This window comes from Danio rerio, chromosome 25, assembly GCF_052040795.2.
Source record: "Danio rerio strain M-AB ecotype USA chromosome 25, GRCz13ab, whole genome shotgun sequence".
Taxonomy (NCBI): domain Eukaryota; kingdom Metazoa; phylum Chordata; class Actinopteri; order Cypriniformes; family Danionidae; genus Danio; species Danio rerio.
The window spans coordinates 250,001-271,070 of NC_141045.1; the positions used below are offsets into that span (position 1 = coordinate 250,001).

General features: G+C 40.4%; 2 protein-coding genes across 34 annotated transcripts in view; both read right to left on the minus strand.

Moving 5' to 3' along the window:
- nrcamb (neuronal cell adhesion molecule b) overlaps positions 1–336 on the minus strand; it is a 67,301-nt gene extending 66,965 nt beyond the window's left edge. For all 33 annotated transcript variants that reach the window (XM_087311299.1, XM_087311284.1, XM_087311278.1 and 30 more), the window contains exon 1: positions 242–336. The gene's annotated coding sequence lies outside the window, so the exon portion shown is untranslated. The remainder of the gene's footprint in view (positions 1–241) is intronic.
- Positions 337–4,598: 4,262 nt separating this feature from the next.
- Positions 4,599–21,070, minus strand: LOC101885865 (calcium-independent phospholipase A2-gamma). The gene is made up of 10 exons (XM_087311303.1): positions 20,953–21,070; positions 17,691–18,949; positions 14,666–14,815; positions 13,935–14,086; positions 13,751–13,845; positions 13,431–13,602; positions 13,261–13,318; positions 12,922–13,116; positions 7,140–7,335; positions 4,599–6,924 (listed from the first exon to the last, which is right to left on the minus strand). The coding sequence occupies exons 2-10, from the start codon at positions 18,900–18,902 to the stop codon at positions 6,683–6,685; spliced, it is 2,472 nt and encodes an 823-aa protein (XP_087167429.1). The 5' UTR covers positions 18,903–18,949; positions 20,953–21,070; the 3' UTR covers positions 4,599–6,682.

The window sequence follows — 21,070 nt, forward strand, 5'->3', positions numbered from 1 at the left end:
AAATGAGCGCGAAAATCAGCTATAAGCGCGTCCTGTATTTACACCTCAGAGAATATCACATGTCATAACTGAGCTCAGACATGATCACATCTGTCAGAACTGCCTCTGAGAATATCACATCTGACATAACGAGGATCTGATAACTGGTCTGTGGACACCCGAGTTCTGTTACCGAGAGCGTCACAAACTCCCGGATCCCGTAAATACAGCCGGGATATGAGCACAAACAGCGGCCACTGACCTGAGGAGAGGCGCTGTGTCTCCGCTGCAGCTCCTGCTTCTGCTCCGGTGTCCGGTACCGTGTCTGTCTCTGTCCCGCACCGCCACTGACTGACTGACTGACTCCCGCGCGCATCTCCGGTAAATATCCGCCGCCCTCAGGAACGCGCAGCCTCTCTGTCTGGCACGCGCAGGCTCTCTCTCGGCCACGCGCAGCGCTGAAGCGGCACCTGCAGTGGTAAACAGTGCAGGCCCGGCGCCAGGAAGTCAAAACTGAGGGGGCACTTTAAATCCATAGGGGGGCACTAGACCTGGTGACTCATTTTGGTCTCTTGTTTCTTTCATTTAGGCTATTTATTCACATTTATTATTACTTTGCATTACTGCCTAAGTTACTGAACTAAGGCAGTAATATAGGCTACGTTTTAATAGTAATAACAATATGCAGTTTCGCTATTACGAATTTTATTAACGATAGTAATGCTTACCGCTTATTAATGCAGACGGATGATGGCTTCAGTGCCAAACGAGGGCTTTAAATCATGTTATTCTCCTTATTTCCGTTTTATTTCAAATAACAGGCATATGAATGTTTAAAGTTTTAGGTAAAGACGTCAAATTATGCCCACGCATGCAACCTGACCCACGATCAGACTATTCATTTAACCGGTAAATAAATATAGTAAAATCAGCTTAACCGAGTCGTCCCGCTTCACGTATTATCCAACCAACATCATTGTTAGGGAAAAGCTAAATGTTACAATTTAATGTCATTTTAAACAATTACTTAGTTTCATTTTAAGGCATTAGTGTAGCCAGAAAAATACCTAAAAAGATACCAAAATTCACATGTTATTACCGTGAAAATTGGTTAAATTTTGGCACGGATAACACTCAATATGCTATATAACTTTTTTTCATGATTTTAAATGTAAAAACAAAGATTTATCTTAGGCTATCATAAGTGTGTTTTTTTCGTGATATTGTAAACCATCATAAACCATTAGGTTACTAAGCCTACCCGTAATTTTATTTATTAATTAAGCCTTTTTTTTAATAGCTTGTTTTGAGGTTATTTTCATTTTAGGGCCATGAGCTACAAGTCAAAACAAACTCGATATGTTGTATTTTAGCTCTTAAAATAGATCTACAATATATTTTGTTTAATTTTGCATGAGCAAAAAGCTGTATAGCCTAAATGACATATTTTTAAAAGATTATCATTCTGCTTACCTGCAGCGCGTGAGAGGTTTCTCGGTTGATCCGCGATAAATCCACTTAAGCACTATATTCCATTTATAACACTGCAAACTTGACTTAATAAACGCAAAAGGCATTTATTATGTGTTATACCTTGACTGCTGCTGCATAATGGGATGTTTCTCTACACAACTGTAAAAGTGCGCTTTTTAGCAAAATGAAAGCAAACATTCAAAGGGTTCTGCGTTTTGTCAATTTTAGTTTAATTGTAATAATATTAATAATAATATTAATAAATAAAATTAAAATATTATTTATAGTGTAGCCTACTGTGGGACTGTGCAGTAACTATTTGTTTTTATTAAAACATTTTTATTAGGCTATCTTCCCGAACTAATAAATGACTGGCAGTTGCGTCTCTGCTAAAATTAATTTAACAGCAAATTTCTTATGTGTTTTTTCCTTTTAGAGCTCAAGAGAGTTGTGTTTAAATAATTAGTTAACCAAAGCATGTAATGAATTAAGCTGCTCCTATCATGTCACCCACTTTTCTCCGTTGTGAGTTGAGTGCGCCTCCATCGCCGTGTGCGCGTTTTAAAGGCTATTTACGGGCGCACCTGACCTGACGCGGGGACCGGATCTCTGAACTATAGGACTAGCTTTAATATCACTATTTTCATAATTCAATTGCTATGTCATATATTTTAAAATATTTAAATGTGTGTTCTTAAGGTTGGAACGACGGGAGTGTTAATCATTAATGACAGAAATAATTTTCAGTTTGAGTCCTTTATAAAAACTGGGGGGGCACAAACTCTTTCTGAGGGGGCAATGCCCCCCTTAGCCCCCCCGTAGCGCCGGGCCTGAAACAGTGACGGACGATAACCAAACTAAAACAAACTAAACAATCAAAGCTTCAAGGGAAACATGTGTCATTTAGTTTAGTTTAGATATCTCAAATAAATAAATAAATTAAAACAACATTACTCAGGAAATGGGTTATTGATAAACAGATGTGTTTGCTTATACAGCACTTTGGTAAACAGTTGTTGTTTTTAAAAAGCTCTTTATAAATAAACATTGGCTTGACTTGACATTGACCTGTCTGTATAAAGTGGCTTTGACATAATCAATATTCAATAAAATACTATACAAATAAAAGTGTATATACTCTTTTCTCAGTAAGGGAAGTGGTCATATTTGGTTAATCATACAGTCATGATAATCCTATTAGCTGAAATAATAACAGAAACACTCCATGATGGTCTTATCAAGACTTTCAGAAGAAGGAAAGAAACAGTGAGAGACTGATAACCGGAGACAGAAGAGAGAATCATGTCAGATGTACTGTCATATACCCACTTTCACACATAATCCCATTAAATACAGAGAAAATTTACAGAAACACTTTATTAGCAACTTTAATTCGACAGTATTTTCAATAAGGGGCTGTTCACACATCATCTTTTTTTCTGTAAATTTGCCTGTAATTATCTGTAACATTATCAGTGAAAGTGCAGTGTTGGTGATGTGTCAGTATATGACCATATTTACCCAGCAAAACAACAAAAAAACATTGCTGGAACATTCTTATTCGATTCCCTCCCCAAAATATACCCACACACAAACTAAACACGAACACTGGAGGAACGCTGTGGGTTTTCTGAGTACAGTAGATGCAGTAGCTAATAATTTCCCATAAAACATTTTATTTTATCCCTCCTAAAATAATTATGCTTTATAGAGCTGTGTGAATGAGTATTTGTATGTGAATGTGTGTGTGCATTGTTGCAGTGATATATGAGTTCACCCTGCGGAAATCTCTCATTTACGTTCTTATTTTCTATTGCAAGCTTTACAGTATCATATTTGTGCATATACAATAGATTAGTCAGTACTGAAGACAAATCTGGAGCTGATCTAACAAAATAACTAATGATAACGGTCCAAAATCTAGCAGCCCAATATTGTGTTATGGAAAACTATTAAAGATATTTTTAAAAAATAGCAAAAACCAAGAGAAACAAAAAATATCTACAGTTTAATTGAAATGTTGCAGTTTGTAATATTTTGCATGAATTTAAATGTATTTATTTCCATTTTCATTATGTCTGGTTAATAAATCTCTTTTGTTTAACTGCACCAAAATACATGACTCCTATTCACTGAGAAATAAAGGAAAACATTCATTTTTAAAATGGGCTGCACTCGGTTATGCTGAGCACTGTGTGTGTGTGTGTGTGTGTGTGTGTGTGTGTGTGTATGTTTACTTATGTGCTTTAAATTTAGAAACTTAATAAAAAGTACTTTGAAAAAGAAAATGTACAGTAACATGCTGAAAACTGCCTACACGCTACAGAATGGAGAAGATGATAAACCTGAAAATATACATTAACCTGTAAAAAACAATGTGCTTCTGTAAAAGCATCCATTTTATAAGAGAGAAGAGCAGATAACAGCAGACACAGCTCTTCTCCACAGTCAGCCCGATCTCCATCAGGCCCTTGGGCTCCTGCTCATTACCGACAGCAGGGCAGCATGGGATATGTGTGTGTGTGTGTGTGTGTGTCTGTCTCTGCAGTGACTGGTGTGTGTGTGTTGCTGATGGAGAGCAGAATGCTGACACACACACATTACCATGATCAGTTCATCCTTCAGTCTCTGGACTGATACACAACTTGTTTATTATAAGTGTTTATTTAATGTGTGTGTGTGTGTGTGTGTGTGTGGCTGATGGAGAGCAGAATGCTGACATAACATTATGATCAGTTTAGCCTCTATACTGACACACAACGGATGTTCCTTGTTTATATTGAGTGTGTTTAAAGTGTGTTAAAAGTGTGTGTGTGTGTGTGGTAACTGATAGACTGCACTCTCTCTGTCTCTCTACACTTGTTAAGGTCTCTGTTAATAAGTTTAGTATTGATGCAGAGCTGAAGATCCTCCATAATGTCAGATGAATGATGCTGCATTAATACTGTATGACCGTCTGCCTGAAGCTGAAGAGTGTGTGAGTATGTGTGTGTGTGTGTGTGTGTGTGTGAACATCTTCACAACGGTGTGTATGAGTGATAAACATATTTGTCCAGCTCAGTTCATGAGGTGTTCATAGTGTTTTACAGTAAAACTGTAGGAAACATCAGTCATGAACAACAACACCACAATATCAGACCCCAGACTACACAAACACACATCACATTTTACTCTTTACACTTATAAATGATGTTTGACACTGATGATTGAGGAATACACTCACTGATGTTAGAGATAAAGTGGCAAATCTGAGGAAAAACACAGTTTATTCATCACAGAATTAAAAAGTGACGTGTTGTTAATATTTCAATAATATCTGTGCTATAAATATGAGTGAACACATGCGTCATTCAAAATAAACTCCTGATAAAATCCTGAGAATATTAGAGAATACAAACTGTTCAGACATCTGCAGGACAATGGTAGAGGAGGATAACACTGGTGTTTGCAAACTGCAGAGGTCAAAGGTCACAGGCAGCTTTATTAAATATCATAACCATCAGAAAACCCAAATCTAAGAGGAGGAAGGAGAGCAGATGGAGATTTACTGGTTTACTGCTGTAGATCTGTGTAACAGCACACATCAGCTCTGCTAATCCACTGATCTACAGCAGAAACATCAGCTCTGCAGCTGCTGGACATTAGCACTTCAGTCGTGTGTGTGTGTGTACTCAAGTATACAGGTGTATGAGCTGCCTGTGCTGATCAATACTGTCTGTTAAGATCATCTTTATTTATATACAGTTGAAGGCAGAAGTTTGCACACACTCTAAAAAAAGAAACAACCATTTGTTTAAATATGTCTGATGATGAGTGATACTAAACATTTACTATTTTAGCTCTGTTAGGATTGCCTAAATGATTTACATTTGCTAAATGCCAGAATAATGAGAGAATTTGTTATTAATTTCTGGACAGTCAGAAGTTAACACACATTTCCTTGGTATTGTTCAGCTTTGCTGTTAAACTGTATAACTCTGGTCAGATGTTTTGGGTCTCCTTCCACAAGCTTTTCACAATAGTTTGCAGGAGTTTTGGCTCATTCCTCCTGCAGAATTGCTGTAACTGAGTCAGATTTGTAGGTTGTCTTGCTCACACAAGCTTTTTCAACTCTGCCCACACATTCTCTATAGGATTGAGATCAGGGCTTTGTGATGGCCATTCCAAAACATTCACTCTGTTGTCCTTAAAGCACATGTGAACTCATTTGGCAGTGTGTTTAGGGTCATGGTCTGTCTGGAAGAGCCATTTGTGGCCCAGTTGTAATGTCCTGGCTGATGTGTTGAGATGTTGCTTCAGTATTTCTCCATGATGTTCTTTCTTCATGATGCCATCTATGCTGTGAAGTGGACCAGTCCCTCCTGCAGCAAAACAGCCCCACAACATGACGCTGCCGCCCCCATACTGCACAGTTGGGATGGTGTTCTGGGCTTGTTCCTCTTTGTCCTCCAGATGTAACACTGCTCATTATGGCCAAACAGTTCAATCTTAGCTCCATCAGAGCACAGCACATGTCTCCACACATCAGTCTGTTCCCAGTGTCATTCAGCTAATGGTAATCTGGCTTTGATGTTGATTCTGGCTTGTTGATTCTCCATGTTGTCACACAGGGAAGCAGTGTGTTTGAGCTTTTCCTTCAACACTATTCTACAGTTGTGCCTCACAATAACTCAAATGTTGTCAATCAGCCAATCAGAAACCTCCAAAACCTCAACATCATCATCTGAGCTTTACAGAGGCAGAATAATCTGATTGTGTGTAAACTTGACTATCAAGAAGAGTTAGAACAATTTCTCAACACATCTCTCTCTCATTATTCTGCTGTTGAGCAGAACAGAAACACATCTGATCATCCTCACTTACCTGAAAGAGGACAAGTGTAGTCACATTAACCTCTGACCATTTTAAAAAATAGTGATGTGTCTTTTTATAGTGTATGGAAACTTCTGCTTTCAACTGTATATTTTCTATATTTCGCATCAGTGGAGGAGTGTTTCCAGCTCAGGACGGATAAACAAACTAATTCTGGCAATTCCTTCACAATCCTGACTAAAAGCAGACCCATTCTGCCTCTTTACAAGCTGAAAATGCGTCTCTGCTGACTCCAGAGTGTGTGTAGTGAAGTTCAGCTCACAATACTACACTAATAATGTTTATAACTGTGTGTGTGTGTGTGTGTGTGTGTGTGTGTGTGTGTGTGTGTGCGTGTGTGTGCGTGTGTGTGTGTGTTCTAGAGTGTGAGTGCTCTGATCTTCTCCCTGATCTTCTGCAGTGGTGTCTTGTCTCGGCTCAGCTCCAGCACGGCTCTGCTCATCTTCTCCGTGTTCCTCTGCAGGTACTGAAGGCCTTCTCTCTGCATCTGCTGCAGCTTCTCCTCACGGCTCTCGTCCAGACACACTTCTGAGCGCAGCAGAGGGTTGAAGCGGAAGTATGTGTGTGGAGGAAGGAGAGCGTCCAGCATCGTGTGCACTTCTGAAACACACACACACACACACACACACACACACACACACACACACACACACACACACACACACACACGCACACACACACACACACGCACACAAACACACACACACACACACACACACACACACACACACGTGTTTACCCTCAGTGTCAGTGGCGCTGCTGGTGAGTTTGGTCTTCAGGCTGGTGTGTGTGTGTGTGTGTGTGTGTGTGTTCACCTTCAGTGTCAGTGGCGCTGCTGATGACGTTGGTGAGTTTGGTCTTCAGGCTGGTGTAGGAGACTCCGCTGTGGCCGCTGCTCTGGAATCTCCCCGTGCCCACAGACACCACACACTGCAGCGGGACGCCCGGCCACAGACACTCACACTCGTGGATCGCCAGAGCCGTGGGGTTGTTGATCAGCATCCCACCGTCCTACATATACACAGAAAGACACACACACACACAGTGAGAGACTCAACAGAACTGCAGGAACATGTGCTCTTCATACAGTACACACACATCACTAACACACCAGTAACACACACTGCACTGAGGAGACTAGGTTTCCTTCATTACACACACGTGTGTTCCTTCTTAGGAAATCATGAGCATCAGATATAATTCAAGAGTTGACCCTCAGCTGATGGTTGATTATAAAGCGTGTTCATCATGCTGTCCTGGGAGAGAGCCCTGAGCTCATAAGTTCCTCGAGCCTGGGGCTCCCTCCCGTTTGCAGGGTGAGAGGGGAGTTTGAGCTCAGGTAGATGTGGAGAACTCCGCTGCTGTAGTAGTTAGTGAACAGATAGTGATCGCTCTTAAGAGATAACTACTGACTAGCAGCATGTCTATGTGCTGATGTGGATTACTCGATTCACTTAAGCTGCATGTTTTTGGATGGTGGGAGGAAACCGGGGAACCCGGGGGAAACTCATGTGTGCACTGGGAGAATGTGTAAACTCCACACAGAAACAGCACAGGCTTGGTAAGGACTAGAACCAGTGACGTTCTTGCTGTGAGGCAACAGTGCTAACCACTGAGCCACCGTGCCACCCATCTAGGAAAGCAGGAGGAGTAGGGGGGGAAGGGGGGATTCTTCAAGTTGAAGATGGCTGTGATATGGAGCTGAGGGTGTTTATAGTGGCTTAGAAATCGTCTGATTGGTCAATCATAAATTGAATAATGCAGGACTGGCTGTGATCAATCATAATCATGTGATCCTCTCCACATTAGTTTATAAATAAACTTCACTGATTGGAAAAGGATTATTTCCAGAACCCTCCCTCTCTCTGTTGCTCAGTGGTGAGTGGTGAATCTTCCAGACTGTGTAAATAATGTCCAACACTTAAAGAAAGCTTCATTTGTTCATCTCTCAATCGCTATTATATAAGTTTTTGTTATTAATAAATACATTTTGTCATTTAATATACTTATTTATTTCACATTTTACATTATTAAATTACTTATTTTAAATATAATTTGAAATAATAAAAAAGTCATTTAAATATTATCTCATAAAAACATTAATAAAGAGAGGCAAGTAGCATGTACATCACTGTGTGTGCACTATCAGCCGTACTGTTAAAACATCACAGTCATCAGCGGTGTCTATATAAATATTAAACTGTATATTTTAGCTCAGTGTAAGTCTCAGACTAATAAAGCGGAGCTGTTATCAGCATATATGAGCTATAAAAGCTGAGAGATCAAATATAATCGTGTATATCGAGTGTTAAAGATCAATAATCTGCTTCATTGCTGAAAACCAAACAGATTCTCAGCCATTATTTTGACACCTCGGGCTTCACAGTTAATAATTCAGCATCTGTGTTCACCACACACCTACAGCCGTCAGCGAGTCACAGGTGAGTGTGTGTGTGCTGATGCTGATCTGAGGAGTGTGTGTGATGTGTTTCATTATTGTCTGTTACAGCAGTGCTGGATAACACCAGTGATAGATCAGATCAGGAATAATCAGAGTCAAACACACACACACACACACACACACACACACACACACACACACACACACACACACACACACACACACACACACACACACACACACACATTTAAACACAATCACACACATATACACCACAGTAAAGGAATGTGCTTCAGTGTGTTCATTCAGTCTGATCTGAGGTTCAGTCTCCTTCAGGCTGAGGTCAAGGGTCATGAGGTCATCAAAGTCACTCTCACACAAGCAGCAGAACACAGCAGGTCAAAGGTCAGAGAGCAGACAGAACACATCAGGAGGATTGCAGGAGAATCTGCTGATATCACTACACACAGTGTGCCCAGAGGACTGTGCTCTTATCTTTATTTAGAGTGCATTTATAGGCGGCACGGTGGGTAGAGCTGTGGCCTCACAGCACTCAGGTCTCTGGTTTGAGTCTCGGCTGGGTCAGTTGGTGTTTCTGTGTGGAGTTTGCATGTTCTCCCCGTGTTGGCGTGGGTTTCCTCCGGGTGCTCTGGTTTCCCCCACAGTCCAAACACATGCGCTATAGGGGAACTGATCAACTACACTGGCCGTAGTGTATGAGTGTGTGAGTGTGTGTGAGTGTGAGAATGAGTGTTTTCCAGTACTGGGTTGCAGTTTCACTATGTAAAACATGGTGTAATAATTGGTGGTTCATTCCACTGTGGCGACCGCTGATGAATAAAGGGACTCAGCTGAAGGAAAATCAATTAATGAATGTGTGTGTGTGTGTGTGAAAGACTCAATGTCTACAGTGATGCTGAAGCTGAGGTGCAGGTTTGGTCTTTTCTCTGTGTTTATGGTCAGTGATCTGTGAATGAAGCCGCTCTTTCTTCATTATTATGGTCAGTTCTGGACACACACACACACACACACACACACACACACGCACGCACGCACGCACGCACGCACACACACACACGCACGCACGCACACACACACACACACACACACACACACACACACACACACACACACACACACACACACACACACACACACACACACAGCTCTATTCATCAGAGGAACAGAGAACAGAAGAAGTGGAAAACACTTCACTATTACCGAATACTAAAGTCTGTGTGTGTGTGTGTGTGTGTGTGTGTGTGTGTGTGTGTGTGTGTGTGTTTGTGTGTGTGTGAGACTCAGCATCTGTAACCAGCTTTATCAGCACTCACAGCAGATGAACACACACAGAGTAAACTGCTTCATCCAGAACTCCTCAGTTGGCTTTCATGACCTGTTTTATTTGTGAAATGTTGATTAATATTAGTGTGTGTGTGTAATTGTTATTAGTGTCTCTTTTCCTGACATCACTGCAGAGCTTTAGTGTTTTTTAGCTTCGGAGATTTCTGTAAACCAAGTAAAACTAAACAGCATTTTTACATGATTGCCTCTTTATATGCTTGTTCTTTATGATTATATTCTGATTTATTTTTATCTGAACTAAAATGTACTATATTTCAAGAAACCCACTATAGTTTGAGTTTAACTTCAGTTAACTATTATAAACATTATTATTATTACATTTTTTATTCTACTCACTGCAATACTGCAGTCTTAAAATGATTATGTATATTTATTTTAATTTATTTATTATGTATTATGTGTTTCTGTCTGTTCCTCAATCCTTTTTGCTGTTTTAATAAATGTAGGAATGTTTTGTCGAATATTCAGTATAGTTTTATGCAAATTAGCAATTTATTAAAATAAATAAATAAGAAAATAAATAAAATGAATGAATAAATAAATAGGTAAATAAATAAATCATCAAATAAATAAATAAATAAGTAAATAAATAAATAAGTAAATAATTAAATCATCAAGTATATAAATAAATAAATAAATAGGTAAATGAATAAGAAAATAAACAAACAAATAAACAAGTAAATAAAATATATAAATAAGAAAATAAATAAATATGTGAATAAATGAATAAACAAACAAAAAAGTAAATAAATGAAGATCAGTTGGGGCATTAATGAAGAAAAACACAAAGGCATGTTGATGAATACACAGATCTACACGAACACTGTGAAGTTCTCACACACTCAGGATGTTCCCTCAATAGTCAGCAGTCTATGTAGTGCAGACAGAACAGAGTGTCCTGATGACCCTGACTGTGACCTATGACCTCTGAGTGTGTGAATAAGACTGAATCATGCGAGTTTGAGTGTGTGTGTGTGTCCTGAGGTTCTGAAGTCCTACAGAATAAAGGTCTGTCTGTAGTGCAGTGTGTGTGTGTGTGTGTGTGTGTGTGTGTGTGTGTGTGTGTGTGTGTGTGTGTGTGTGTGTGTGTGTGTGAAGTCTGTCTGCTGTGTTTAATTGTGTTTAATGACTGCTGTGATCGTCAGCATCTGAAACACTCATCTGAGAACATCTCACTATGCCGCATCAACACACACACACACACACACACACACACTCTGGCTCTTCTGAATCACCAGACCAACACAACAGCGCCTCTGTGAGTGTGTGTGTGTGTAGGTGTGTGTGACGTCTGCAGATCCACAGTTCCTCTGTCTGAGAGCAGTGATGAGTGTGAAGATGAACAGCGCGCACACACACACACACACACACACACACACACACACACACACACACACACACACACACACACACACACACACACACACACACACACACACACACACACACTCACACACACACACACACATTCCCTTCTCTTTTATACACTGTACAGAAAAAATATTAAAATGACAAGTGTTTTGTATTTTCTGTATATTAATTACCTGTATATTATTCTATGTATTATTATCATCATTAACACTAATATTAATGTATACATTCAGTGTTTTAATTCATTTTCATCCATGTTCTCTATTTATAAACACATTCTGAACACTGTTTTCTCTAAACTATTTCCCAAAATGAAAACCTGTTCATTTGTCATTATTTCAATAAATTTATTCAACTATTCATTTATTTATTTATTATTATAAATAATACATTTATTGCATTAACAGCCATGAAACTTAAATAAAAAAATATAGCGATCAAATAAAAATACACATTTATATAATGTGTATTTATTTGTTTCTTTATTTCAGTTAATGTGTTTTCAAACAATTATTTTTATTAATAACACTAAATAATAATAGTAATAATAATCATAATTATTATTGTTTAAATTATTTGCCATAATGCTGAAATAATAAATAAATAAATAAATAAATCAGAAATGTTGCCGTAACATTTGTTCAAGTAGAGGCACTAAAACTAGACTAAATGAAAACTGAACACTTTATCATATTAAAAAACACAATAAAAATATTAAAAGACAATAAATAAATAAAGAAGAAGAGCAGCAGCAGGACACAGATCAGTAATGAAGGAGACGCTGATTCTCAGGGGTCACCATCATCAGCAGGAGTGTGTTCATGAGGAGAACATTACATAATCTCTTTCATCTGTGTGTGTGTGTGTGTGTGTGTTAATGACTAGAGGAGAATCTGCTGAATACGCACAGCTGCAGGACACACATCTGAAGAGCACAACACACACACACACACACACACACACACACACACACACACACATCACAGTGCTGCAGGACACACAGTCTGAAGCGCACACAACATCACAACAACAACAACACACACACTACACAACACAGGCACAGGAGGTGCTGATTCTGAATCACTGAAGACTCACACGACTGAATCATTCAGATGAATCTTTTACTCATTCACTTGTGCTCTTCAGGTGTGTGTGTTCAGGATTTCAGGTTTGTGTTCCAATGTTCAGGTGTGTGCTCGCCCGGGTGTTCAGGTGTGGGTTCAGGTGTTCTGGTGTGTATTCAAGTGTGCAAGTGGGTGTTCAGGTGTTTAGGTGTGTGTGTTCTGATGCTTAGGTGTGCTCTCAGGTTTTCAGGTGTGTAGATGTTCAGGGGTGTGTTCTGATTTTCAGATGTGTGTTCTGATGTTCAGCTGTTTACTCTGATGTTCAGGTGCGTTTTCAGGTGTTCAGGTGTGTGTTCTGATGTTCAGGTGTGTGTTCAGGTGTGTGTGTGTTCTCACCTGGTGCAGGTCGTCTCCCAGCTGGAACTCCTGGAAGTATCCTGGGGCTGCAGATGATGCTCGTATGGCCTCCCACAGCTGGTGTCTGCAGTCGCCACGGTAACGAGAGCGAACACCTGCCGGCAGGTTATAGTTCCTGAACACATACGCCCTCACTGGAGGACCACCATTCACCACAGTGCTCACCGCTGACACCTGCAGGAGGACCACACACACACACACACACACACACACACACACACAGAGACAGAACAGCTCAGCATCACTGTAAGCCTGAATCAATGTTGTGCAGCAAGGGTGTGTTGAGTGTGTGTGTTTGGTCAGAGTGTGTGTGTGTACCTTTGGGCAGTGTGGGTTGCGTATGGTCTTGATGAGCAGGTCAGAGCCCATCTTCTCCCTGTGTGAGGGGTCAGAGGTCATCAATCACACACACACACACACACACACACACACACACACACACACACACACACACACACACACACACACACACACACACACAGACTGACTTGAGCAGTGTCTCCCAGGTGTGTGTGTCGTAGTAGGCGTGGCTCCAGCTCATCTTCAGCGTGCCCATGATCAGGTTCTGCTTGAAGACGTCTGAGCTGAGTCTCCTGTAGAGCTGCTCACACTCACACAGAGGAACCTGCAGCACCGCCAGCAGGAACACCAGGATCGCTCCTGAACACACACACACACACACACACACACACACACACACACACACACAAACGAAAAATGAAGACAACCACACACAGATAGACAAGCAAACAAATGATTCCCACACATCAGCAGGAGTGTCTGGCTGATGCTGCTCAGGTGTGTTTACCTGTGCTGACTCCACAGATATAGTCAAACAGCTGATGAACAGGTTTCCCTGACAGATCCTGCAGGTGATGGAGAGTCTGTAGCGCCAGCAGACCCCTGATCAACACACACACACACACACACACACACACACTCATCAGCTCAGTGTGTTTCTGTAGATGTGTGTGTGTGTTCTGGAGTCTCACCTGGTTCCTCCTCCGTCTATGGTCAGGATCCTCACCCCGCGCTTCTTCACAGGTTCAATGAAGCCCAGCAGAGCCAGAGCCTCTCGAACCGCAGCCTGCAGACACACATCACTGACCTGCAGGAGGCGCTGCAGACACGGGACCACCTGCTCCTGCACACACACACACACACACACACACACACACACACACACACACACACACACTGGGATTTGAACACTGGCTCACCTGTGCAGAAAAACACACACCTGAACATGTGACATGATTAGGGCAGGTCTTATGTTAATGAGCTGCTATTGTGGGCTGTTCTTTTTTAATAAGATGCAGTTGAAACCAGGAGATCTGCAGATGTGGGTGAGTCTGATGTTAATGATGTGCAGGTGTGGGCAGGTCTTATGTTAATTATATGCAAGTGTGGGTGGGTCTTATGTTAATGATCTGAAGATGTGGGCGAGTCTTATGGTAATAAGCTGCAGGTGTGGGCGGGTATTATGTTAATGGGCTTTAGGTGTGGGCGAGTTTTATGTTAATGAGTGGTAGATGTGGGCTGGTCTTATGTTAATGAGCTGTAAATGTGGGCTGTTCTTATGTTAATGAGCTGTAGATGTGGGCTGGTCTTATGTTAATGAGCTGCAGGTATGGCCAGGTCTTATGTTAATGCTCTGCAGATGTGGGCAGGTCTTATGTTAATGATCTGCAGGTGTGGGCGGGTCTTATGTTAATGAGCTGACCTTGAGGGCCACAGATCGTGACTCAGGGAACTGCAGCAGATGCAGACTGAGCTCCTCCACCCGCCGGGTGTAGAGACGCACACCTGACGCCCGCTGGAGAGCCTGCACTAGAGCACGCGTGCGGTTACACACACTGACCCGCGCGATGATCTGAAACACACACACACACATAAATCACATTCAGACAAACACAAAGACATTGTTGTGAACTGTAGAAGAGATGCTGATTCTGTCTCTCACACACAGGCAGTCAGGCCTGATCCCTCAGAATATTCAGTACAGTGTAAAACACTATTAAATTATTTAAATCATCTGTAATTCACAACATAATGCACTGTATAATATGTGATTCATGTGCATCATCAATATCTGCATCTTCACTACAGTAAACACTGAATACATCATCTATCTGCTGCCACCTGCTGGACAAACACAGCAAGAACATCAGTCTCATATCAGCATCAGCCAGCAGATGGAGGAAGAGTACTGCACATCCACCTGCAGAGATACATGATTATCATTACATCTGCAGCAAATATTCTCAATAAATAAATTAGACATCATCCAACTGTTAATCCACAAAGAATATAAAAATGCAATATGAAATAAAATAAACATTAACAGATTTTTTCCCATTCTATTTATAAAATAATATATTTTAAACTAATTTCCAGGGAAATATTTCTCATTCTCATGTAATAAAAAAAACAAAAAAAAAACTTACATTTAGATTAAACAAATAAACACTAGAAACAAAACCATGCATAAAATGACAAAAGCACACAAAAAAAAGTACAAATATTACAAGAAACACAAGTGTTATTGTCTTTTCTGTCTATATAATACTGATTTTCTGTTTTTATTCAACAAATGTCAATGAAAATGTTTTATATATTTTTTATTTTGCTGATTAAACACCAAATGTGTGCTCTGAAATAAACAGATCAAATAATACACACACACACACACACACACACACACACACACACACACACACACGCACACACACACACACACACACACACACACACACATAACCCATTAAATAAATCAATATTTTAAAAAAAATGCTTTCCAGATGTGGTGACACAGTGGCTCAGTGGTGTTGCACAGCCGGACGGTCTCTGGTTTGAGTCTCGGCTGGGTCAGTTGGTGTTTCTGTGTGGAGTTTGCATGTTCTCCCCGTGTTGGTGTGGGTTTCCTCCAGGTGCTCCGGTTTCCCCCACAGTCCAAACACATGCGCTATAGGGGAACTGATCGACTACACTGGCCGTTGTGTATGTGTATGAGTGTATGAGAATGAGTGTGTAGGGGTGTTTTCCAGTAACAGGGTTGCAGCTGGAAGGAAATCTGCTGTGTAAAACATATGCTGGAATAGTTGGTGGTTCATTCCACTGTGTTGACCCCTGATTAATAAGGAAGTAAGCTGAAGCAAAATGAAATGAATGAGTGAATATTTTGCAGATTATAAGCACACATGACAGCTCCTGATCTCCTCATTGAGGCGCTCTGCAGTGAACGTGAGTTTATTTTTGTCCACACTTTCCCAGAACTTTCCAGAACACACATATGAAGATCATATTACAGTCATGAGTGTGTGTGAAGTGTGTGACATGTGTGAACATTAACCTTAAACACACACTGGACTCACTACAGCTCAACAACACAGCAGAATAACACTGATCAAGAACACTTTTACAGAGTCTGTCTTATATGAATACTGCTGTTTTCCTGTTAATCTGAAACCTGGAAAATAAAACAGCTGAGTTTTCACAACAACATGAACCATTTAATGACCGATAATAATCCAGCGCTGTCCAAACTCAGTCCTGGAGGGCCGGTGTCCTGCAGATTTTAGCTCCAACCTGCCTCAACACACCTGCACGGATGTTTCTAGAAAGCCTAGTAAGAGCTTGATCAGCTAGCCCAGGTGTGTCTGATTGGGGTTGGAACTAAACTTCGCAGGACACTGGACCTCCAGGACCGAGCTTGGACACTGCTGTAATAATCTGAATATTTTTGATCATCAAGAATGGGCTGAAAATTTACATGTACACCACAGATATTGATTAGACTTTAATAAATATACACATAATTAACAGCTATGCCACATTTAATAATAATAATATACTGTTTTTACTGCATTATAGAAACTAAAATATATGAATAATCACGAGTTATTAAATTTAAAGGAACTCAATTAGATTAAACTGCATTCATCCTAATGGGATTAATATACTGCCCAAATTATCTCAGATTATAAATATAAAGCAATATAAAACATTAGGAGACCACTTAGAGTTAGTTGTTTGGGGAAAAAATGTTTTCTAGTGCAGTAAACTGCTCTAAACTTTAAATAAAAATGTTGTAATTCAGAGTTCAATATAACAATTCTTTACATCAAAAAGATGCCATGCTGTGTTCATTATTAGAAACACAATATTTTGATTAGAACATTTAGTAACAATCAATTTTAAGTCACCATTCACAGTATTAGCAAGCCATTAATTAACAATACTAGCTTAATGAACGACTATTGAGCTGTTTATTAATAGTGAGTAAGGTAGAAGTGGGGTTTTGGGAAGGATTGGAGATGCAGAATGAGATCATACTTTATATCTACTAATGATCAGTTCATATCTTAATAATAGGCAGGTGATATGACAGCAGTTAATAGCATGAATTGTGACCTGAAGTGTTATTAAATATTAATATAATGTTATAAATATATTTACAATAATATTTTAACTTTAAGTAAGAGTTAAGGAATAATTGACCACAGGCCTTCTGCTGTGTTCTGCTGTGATGTCTGACTGCTGTAGCTGTGAATAACTCTGATCATTCAGCGGAGGGATATGGAGCTGCTCTAAACCTGCCGGAACTACTTCAGCTGTGCCTTTATCTGACAATAACCAAACACCTGAGAGTGACCAGCAGCCAATCAGAATCGATCTGGTGTTAATAAGCACAGTGTTGATGTTGTTGTGTGTAACCTCATGATGAATGCTGTCAGTAACACACACACCTTCTCTCTCTGCAGCAGCAGCAGGCGTCGGGCTCTGTCCTCAATCACTCTCTGCTCTTCATCCTCACTCGTTCCCTTCAGTTTCTCCTCTTCATTAACCCCTGTCGTCTCGCTCTTAGCCTCGGTTCTGAATCGGGGGACCAGCGGGCGGATGCAGCTCCCCACAAACGCAGAGTAGTTCAGGTAATCCCCCAGAGAAAAGGAGCGATCGGGTTTATTAAAGCTGCTGAAGTAAGAGTTGATGTGCTGAGACAGGAAATCATACGACTCGCCCAGACGCACACTGAGGGAGCCTGGGTGGAAAAGGGGAGTGGTCTGTTCGGTGGGAGGAGTCTGAGGTATAGTGGGTGGGGTTGGTTCATTCACTTTGTGCTCTGTTTGTTCTTTGATCTGAGTTGCCGTGGTGACCGGAATGGAGGGTGGAGCTTGAAGTGATGTGGGCGGAGCTATTTCAGTCACTTTCTGTTCTTGAGCTTTAGTTGTGGTAAAAAGGTCAGAGGGCGGAGTTTGAGGTAATGTGGGTTTAGATATTTCAGTCATTTTCTGTGCTTGAATTTTAGCTTGTGTGGTAAAAAGACCACAGGGTGGGGCTTGAGGTAATGTGGGTGGGGCTAATTCAGTCACTCTCTGTTCTTTAATGTTAGCTGTTGAGGTAAAAAAGTCAGAGGGTGGAGCTTGAGGTGATGTGGGAGGAGCTATTTCAGTCACTCTCTCCTCTTGAATCTTCATTGCTGTAGGAACAAAACCAGTAGGCGGGGCTTGAGGTAGTGTGGGAGGATCTTTTTCAGTCACTATCTGTTCTTGATTCTTGATTACCGTGGCAACAATGCTGGAAGGCGGAGCTTGTGATACAGAAGTAGGCGGAGCTGAGGACTCTTTATCTTTGCTTCTGGTCTGAATCTCTGCTCGTGTTCTGTTCACTGCTCTCCAGAGTGAGTCCAGAGCGCTGCGCAGACGAGATGTGCCATATCTGAGGTCTGCTGACTCCTGCCGTGCTGATGTGCTGAAGAAGGAGATGTTAGTGTGTGATCCGACCCTGCAGAACCTCCGGCTACGCCCAGACCTCCAGCTCAGTGTGTTCCTGAGGGCTGGTCTGCTGAAGGGGCTCTGCAGTGAGGCCGTGGAGAGGACGATGGAGACTCGACCCGGTCTGTGCCATAAACGCAGAGCACCGCCGTCCAGCACACACACCATCATCATCATCATCATCATAAACACTCAGCACAGCTTCTGGAAGACCGTGTCCATCTGTCACACAACTTACACAACACAAAACAGCACAAACTTATTAAACGCCTGAAATCAAGACATTTTGATATAGTTAAATTAATAATTATCTTTATAGCATAGTTCTTATCACTAAAACCTTTATTTTTAGTGCATCATGTTTAAGTATTAGCTGTTAAATATTTTATGGCATACATAATACATATATTTGTTAAATCATAAATAAATAATTATTTCCCGTTAATAAGACTTCATTAAGAAGAATTCACAGCGTTTGTGAGTTAGAAATGAAGTAAATATGAACATGGAATAATACTGTATAAACTAAACGATAAACACGACACTGACTGCACCTGTAACTTTACATAAATCCGTCATTTGTTTGTAAAACACTTGAAATATGATGATGAATAAAATCAGGCCCGGATTAAGAACTCAGGGGCCCCTGGGCACATTATCTTGTAAGGCCCCCTACCTGGCCGCACCCCTATAGTTAAATTAAAAAAATAAGAATAATATAATAATTTTTAAATAAAATGAATCTATAATTTGTTGCCCACATATTTAAATAAATGATATATAGTACATATGTATTTATAGTCTGCAAAGATTTAAATTATTTTTCAAAGCATTAAATAAAAATACTAATAAAACTACATATATATATATATATATATATATATATATATATATATATATATATATATATATATATATATATATATATATATATATATTAAGAGTATTTTAGTGTATTGCTTTTACAAACTTTAAAGCATATTATTGCCATGGCATATAACGCACAATGCTTCTCCAATCCAGTTATATGAATCTGAGTTCTATGAATCTGAGTCTTTCATAATACAAACACTGATTTACTGTCTCTCTCCTCCTCTCCTTGTATTTTCTCTACTCTTCTCGTGATGAAGACTTGATTATAAACCTAAAAGTATCCGAAATCACAGACACTATACCTCTTCTCTCCCCTCTCTCTCCTCTTCTGGGCCTTTCTCTCTCTCTCCCTCTCTCTCTCTCCCTTTCTGTCTGTCTCTCACACGATGAATCCAGTCCGCGCTGCGCTGCCGTTAGCCTCCTCCGCCTGGTTAATGCTAGCTACTCATCATTTAAAGTTAAAGTCTTCTTCTGTACTCTCATTCTCCTGATCACGGGTCTGTTTAAAGAAGGTGTGTATGGAAAATGCGTCAATAAAGATGCCTCCTCTCCTCTTTCTCTCGCGTTTGCTAAATCCACTTGTCCACTCATTTTTGATCTATGACAGATATAACGTTACACTAAAGTCCGCTCAGTTTAGTGCGGGTTATTACAAAACTGACGTTTCCGCGCTTGACCAATGACAGCATTCTGTTTAGTTAAAGAAAGAAAGGCAATTTAAATATAATAATAATATTAATATGTGATCGCGATTTTTTTGCTCAGAGGAAATACAGTTGTCTTAGCAATATAGTTTTTGAAGAGAGGGAGGCGCGGCAGGTGCCTATAATAAGGCTAAACATTATTAAATACCCACGAGACACTTGTGACTTTATATCACATTTGCATTATTTTTAAAAAATGTTTCTTTCCTGTTAAAAATAAATATATTTCCAATCTGATATGTAATGGGGAGAAAAAAAGTAGCACGAGTTCAACTGATGGTGGATTCGAACCGATGTTATTGTTAATCGCGTCAAAAGATGGTGCCGTGTGCCTTACAAGGTGCGCCACTGCGGCTACATTTCCTCACTGCTCTTTACTCATCTAGTATCTATCAATCAGGCATCGAAGGGCGTAAACCCTCAATAGCTAGATGCGCTATTTGCAATTAGCCTAAAAAGACACTCCGAAATTGTCTTTTTTTTCTCCCCCCTCGCAGGGCCCCTGGTGCGCACGGGCCCCTGGGCCTGTGCCCATAAGGCCCATTGGTTAATCCGGCCCTGAATAAAATAAAGCAGAGTTCTGTAAATGTAGGACAAACTCAGGGTCATTCTACTTATTCTGGAGAAAAAACACAAACACTAAGCAAACAAACCCATACCTGCTGGTTAATCCCTCATACTCGGTCGTTACTCCCTCATTATACTGGTGTGAGTGGTGAAGTTTACTGGTTAGCGGTGTTTTACCGCTGTTTGCGGGTCATTTGACACTTCATAAAC

Excerpts from the sequence above, each read along its gene's own strand:
- LOC101885865 (XM_087311303.1), bottom strand. The coding sequence starts at position 18,902 with ATGATGATGATGATGATGATGGTGTGTGTGCTGGACGGCGGTGCTCTG. Across the intron at positions 13,319-13,430 it reads ACCTGGGAGACACTGCTCAA|GGAGAAGATGGGCTCTGACC; the intron begins GTCAGTCTGTGT and ends CCCCTCACACAG. Across the intron at positions 13,117-13,260 it reads GCAACCCACACTGCCCAAAG|GTGTCAGCGGTGAGCACTGT; the intron begins GTACACACACAC and ends GTCCTCCTGCAG.